Source organism: Populus alba, chromosome 2 (assembly GCF_005239225.2).
Source record: "Populus alba chromosome 2, ASM523922v2, whole genome shotgun sequence".
Taxonomy (NCBI): Eukaryota; Viridiplantae; Streptophyta; class Magnoliopsida; order Malpighiales; family Salicaceae; genus Populus; species Populus alba.
Window position 1 is genome coordinate 14,711,367 of NC_133285.1, and position 6,000 is coordinate 14,717,366.

The 6,000-nt window shown below is 30.8% G+C and overlaps 1 protein-coding gene across 1 annotated transcript; it reads right to left on the reverse strand.

Moving 5' to 3' along the window:
• Positions 1–4,154: 4,154 nt before the first annotated feature.
• Positions 4,155–5,640, reverse strand: LOC118049961 (uncharacterized). The gene is made up of 2 exons (XM_035060152.2): positions 5,299–5,640; positions 4,155–4,688 (listed from the first exon to the last, which is right to left on the reverse strand). The coding sequence occupies exons 1-2, from the start codon at positions 5,419–5,421 to the stop codon at positions 4,446–4,448; spliced, it is 366 nt and encodes a 121-aa protein (XP_034916043.1). The 5' UTR covers positions 5,422–5,640; the 3' UTR covers positions 4,155–4,445.
• Positions 5,641–6,000: the final 360 nt, after the last annotated feature.

Genomic DNA, 6,000 nt, shown 5'->3' on the forward strand with positions numbered 1-6,000 from the left:
CATGTAATATAAAATATATAATAATATAAAAGTAACATGTCTGGAAAATTTGTAATGAAGGAAATGTGAACTTCCTTTTTTAATTTAGTATCTCAAAGTAATGTTTTTCGTGGTTTTATTATTTTTTTTTTAAACAAAAATATTTTATGAAAAAAATTATAAAGTGATTAATTATAATTATAAAAGTTTTTATTGCAACAAAAATATTTTTTTTAGTCAATATGAGTAGATATTTGGGTATGATATAAAATATATAATAATATAAAAGTATTTAAGTGATCAAGAAAAGATTTATCATTATAAAAAGTTAATAAATACAAATAGAAATATCCTATGTTGATCATCCTCAATTTAGAATTTTTCTCTTTCTAAAATGTTTTCTTTCCCATCAAAAATTTCCATCTTACTAATTTCTCTTTTATATATTTCAAAAAAAAAAAGAAAAGGAAAAGAATGCAAAATTGATGAAAGGACTAAGTAGTAAATAGACATTAATACAGTATCGGAATAAAAAATATATAGGTTTTTAAGACTATGATGCCTAATTAATTCATTTCATTAAATCACAGGAACTAAGTTGTTATTAACTATAGGAATTAATATATAGTAGCTTGAATAATATATATATATATATATATATATATATATATGAACATGCTGGCGGCATAAAACTTTCAGCGTCAAGTATAGTGATAGTTGGAAAGGGACAATTAGCCATCTTGTATTTAATTAATAATCTGTTAATTACCTGTGATAGCTGCAATTGACTTCAATTCTGATCACACATACACAAACACACGTCGTTTCTTTGCGTACAATATTTGTTAGCATGTTTTATCAATTTCTTATCTATGAGGGCAACTTGCAGGCCACAAGTACATAAATTGTATGATGCAGTAGAAAGGGATGTTTTATCCTCCATACTGTTGGAAGAAAAATGGTATGATATGATCATTTTGCATCACAAAGGATATTATGTTTGATTTTTAATTTTATAAGAAGAAATTTTGGGTAAAAATTATAGATATTTATTAAATAATAAGTATAATAAACTGACCAGTATGATTTTATAAAAAAAAAATGATTCATATTTATGAAAAGATTTACGTTGTAATTGTATAAATGATATTTAAACTTGATAGTATCAAGTTATTTTATATAGAAAATGCTAAGTTCTAATTCTAACTAGGCGTTTTACTTGCATTTTAAATATAAATAAATTAATTTATTGAATTAATAATAAATTAAATTGTTGAACTTATTTAATATTATAATTTATATTTGAACTAACATATTAAAAATATAATTGATTATACACATTAAAAATCATTGATAAAACAAAATAAAATTAGAAGGACTAATCAAGCATAAATTAATTATAAATAAATTTTAGAAAATAAGGACTGAAGTGTAATTAATATGGAAATTAAAATCTATTTCTAGAAAAATTAAATAAAAACTTGATTGAATAAATTTTTAATGTTATATTCTTTAAAAAAAACAAAAGTGATATTTTATAATTAATAGTATCTAAACAAACCCAAAAGATTTGAATTCTAGACATTTCATAAGGTTTTGGTTTCTATAATCGTTGAGATGGTTATGGATTAAGATTTCACATAATTGTAAGACTAAAACTATATTTAATTATGAAGTGAAACTTTGAATTAATTATCATAAAAAAAAACATATAATATAAAAGTTTTAATCCTCTTCAAAGATTATGTGTGTTTTATTATCTATTTAGAAGTATGATTGCGGTTGTTTTTTAAAGTGTTTTTCATATTGAAATGCATTAGAATAATATTTTTTATTTATTTTTTAAAAATTAATTTTAAGATCAACACATTAAAATGATCTAAAATATATACAAAACATTAATTTTTAATAAAAAAATTTAAATTTTTAAGAAACACAGATACAATCATGTTTCCAAACACTCTCCTGAACTATTAGGGCATCATTTGTCATTTTAGGAGTGAATTCTACATGCAAATAGATGAAATTAAAAAAAAAAAAAAAAAAAACGATATGTTTTATTAACCATCAAATTAATCTCTTAAAATGGATTAATGTTTATGAATTAAGACATTTTGCATCTTGCGAATTGCAATACATAGGAAGTTCCCTCAGAGTTCCCTGTAATTGCACGATGCGATGCAAGAAAACCACAGGCAACTTGTTAATCTCTTAATTAAGTATGAAGTGTTCAAGAGGATCTAATCCCCTCTCCTCCCCATGCTGATAACACACTGAGAATCAAGACTTTGAAAACAATTTTAGGGCAATTTAAGGCTAAGAACGCCACTGTTCTATCTTCACCTGAACCTCAAACATCAGACCACCGTTGCCCCCCCACTCATCACAGCCACCACGCCCCTCTCATCTTCAATATCAAATACCATGGAAAGAATTATCAAAGATGGGATGAGAGAGAGAGAGAGAAACCTCAGTGGGCTTACTTTTAATATTAACTGCACTAAAAAAACTGCGTCACGAGGAGATCAAGAAGCACGAAGAATTGGTACTCAAGTTCTTTTTGAAGTCTGTAGCTCTAAGTTTTTGGTGGTGCTGCTGCCAACTTCCCATGGCCCATTGTTGCTTATTATGGCAATCTATGACTGAATAGATTGCCATGATGATGCCCTGGATGCACGTCTTCTTCTTCGTGCTCTGTAGAAGTTAAGGAATTCAGATTTCTTTAATTTGTTCTACTGATCTGGGGATGGCAACTCAACAATTACAAGTTTTTAGCATTGTTTGGAAATGCGGTTGAATTTGTTTTTTCTAGAAGTTTTAATTATTTTATTTTAAAGTATTTTTAAAAACAATAATATTATTATTTTAATACATTTTTAAATGAAAAACATTTTAAACCATAATTGCTACCAAATTCTCATATACATTCTAGTCAAATCAATTACTTACCTATATGTATAAGGGGAAGAAATCTATCAGGAGCTTTATTTCTTTCTATTATTGTTATAAATAAAATCATGTTTTTCTTTATAATAATGAAATTTGTTTAGGTACGTATGGATTCTCCATCTCGGCCATTATAAATTAATATTAGTCAATTTAATGAAATTCAACTTGCATATAAACTGATTCAAGATTTAGATTAAGAGTTGGACAGATGAATTTAGGTTTCCTCAAGTGAATTCGCTGTTTTAATTTTTTTAAAGTTAAAATAATATTATTTTTTTAAAAAAATTTAAAAATTTAGTAAGATTTCACTTCAATTTTAATCAAGTGGATCAAGTTTGCCTGGATTAATTAATTTTAATTCATTTTATTATAAAACTCTAATCAAAGATCTCGGATCATCAAGTCACGAATTGAACTTCGAGGAATTATGTTTAATAACACCAATGATTCTTAATTAGTGGAATCTGCAAATCTAAACGGAAACCAAAGGGGTGGCACAGGGATAATCGTGACAAATCTCTACCTCTTCGGCAATCCAGCTGGTTCACATGCAGTTTCTGCATAGTTATTGAATGGCTAATCATGGCGAAGACACGTTGAGATTCTTTCTGGGGATGGCCGGCGACGTCTTAATTGATGCAGCAGATCATTCACAGACTAACAACACTTCAATCCGGTGACTGCTTGCCATACATTGGAAATTTATTGGCCAGAGCTTCCTTTTTCCCTGTCTTTTACTGATAAGAGAGTTTTAGATGCTTAAGCAAAAGACTTCATTCTCCTGCATGCTCTTGATCCAAAAGAGCACCAGGTTCAGATTCAAGTTTCTTATATATTCAAGAAGAAAATAAAGCTAATTCTTATGGGGAAAAAAGCTTCTCTTCACTTACCAAAAAAAGACTTTAACCATAAGATTTATGGGATAAATTAATATGATCTAGTCCTTCAATACGAAGTGTTTTTTAGTGAAAGAATTTTGGTTAAATTAGCCATTATTGTTATAAGACCTAGTCTAGCTCTTGGACTAGGTTTGTTTTGGAATCGAACAAAGATTTAATCCTAGCATCATAATTAAAGTCCATTTCCCCCTTTTCCTTTTGCGTTACGCAAGTTACATTCCTTTCCTTCCACGTCCAGGAAGCCATAGAAGGAAAGAAAGGGTTGCGAGAAGGGCTGAAAGCCAAAACTGCAGACAGGAAAAAATGTTACAGAATCGCCACCGTATCTGTCAGAAAGATTTGATTCATCTTCTAAAACAGTAAACATAATCTGTAAGAATCCATAAGCGCCAAAAAAAGCACTCGTCCATTCGAGTCCCCGAGCAAACAGAGCAAGAAATCCCCCCATCCCTGCCCCCTACTAGTCGTTCTAGTCCCAATGAACCTTATAGCGCCTAGCTAAGACACTTAGCCATAACATTCCATATATAGCATAAACAGACAGACCAAAAAGTTAAAACAGTAGGTGGTAGGTAAGTCCCAACTTTCAAGGGATGTTTGCCATCATTATTGCTGTTGTTATGTTTCCTTGGAGGAGCCCTTGCTGCCAACGGGGTACTTGATGGCATTGAGTCCCACTTTCCTCAGAGCAGCTTTGCCTAGGTCAACACCACAGATATCAGAGAGCCTGACGAGGTATAGCAAGACATCTGAGAGCTCTTCACCAAGATGTACTTTATCCTCTTCTTTCCAATCAGGAAGTCCTTTTGGGACCTCTCCTCTCCACTGAAATATCTCCGATAACTCTCCAACTTCACCCACCTAAGAATCACCACCGTGTAAGGATCACACAGAAATAAGCCTTTAAAACACTATGATCATAGACAAAAGTTACTCTCTCGTTTGTCATTTTTACTTTATAGAGGAAAAGGCAAGGGGAAAAGGTGTGTTCCAAATATTTCATTTGACATGGATCGATGACAACAAAAAGGGCAATCTTTTTGCATAGTTGGTCATGTTTGACTAGAGATAAACATGAAATAGTACAGCACCTGTCTCACACACCTAACTTGAGATTTAAGCAAGTGATTATGGAAAAAATATATTTAAATTGAATCCCATCTTGAGTTAATTCCTAATGAATCAAATAAAACAAATAATTAGAACCCAACTCGTTAAAAATATGAATTCATCTGGTCAAAAACAAAAAGGTATAGACAGAAAAATGAAAGAAAACTACAGAGAAACACATACAAATTCATTCCATATGCATGATCATGCCTCTTTTTTGGGTCATGCAAAACCAAAAGGTTCATATAAGTCATAAGTACTACATAGGCAGACCGCAGACCCCAGAAAAAAACCAAGAAACCATAAAAAAAATAGTTGTAACACAGCAAGAAGAGAAATAAAGACAGAAACAAGAACATACCAAAGCCAACAGCAGGTTCCTGGGGCTATGAAACTGGTCCCAGTTCCTTTCCTTAGCAAACTCGGCCATTTTTACCTTGAGTAGATCAAGAGTGACACTTTCTCCTTCGGTTGCCTTTGTCATACTTATTTCCCCAAAATAAGAGAAGAAAAAGACTTACACGAGAGAGCAAGAAGCAAGAAAAAAGCTTAATGGAAAAGTTGGGTTGGGTGTAACTTTCTTGGAAAGGGTCCGAGTGTTTATATAGACAGGAAAGGGGATAGGTTAGGGGAGAGAAAGTGACAGGCCAGAAGACAAGAGGTTGCTTTGGGAGAGAGAGAGAGAGAGAGAGAGACGGGAGGGAGGGAGGGAGTGAGTGAGAGAAGCCTTCAATCCATATATTGTGTAAATAGAGTGATTTCTTTCTTCGCTTGCCTTTTCAGGCTTCGTAGGGGAAAAGCCAAACGGGTAATTGCCAGTTGACTCGGCTTTTACATATTGTTCGGAGCTCATTCTCTGTCTATAGTATTAATTTAAATCTAATAAATAAATAAGTTAAATTCAGAAAAAAAAACTATTTTATTTTATTTTTTATATTACTTTATATATATATATTTTTTTTAAAAAAAAAAGTAGATGGGTTTTTGAGATAAGGTGGTTTTAATGGTAATTTCTCTTTTTTAATATATATATAGTAAATTGATTTCTAATTTATTTTTAACT

Excerpts from the sequence above, each read along its gene's own strand:
- LOC118049961 (XM_035060152.2), bottom strand. The coding sequence starts at position 5,421 with ATGACAAAGGCAACCGAAGGAGAAAGTGTCACTCTTGATCTACTCAAG. Across the intron at positions 4,689-5,298 it reads GGAACCTGCTGTTGGCTTTG|GTGGGTGAAGTTGGAGAGTT; the intron begins GTATGTTCTTGT and ends GGTGATTCTTAG.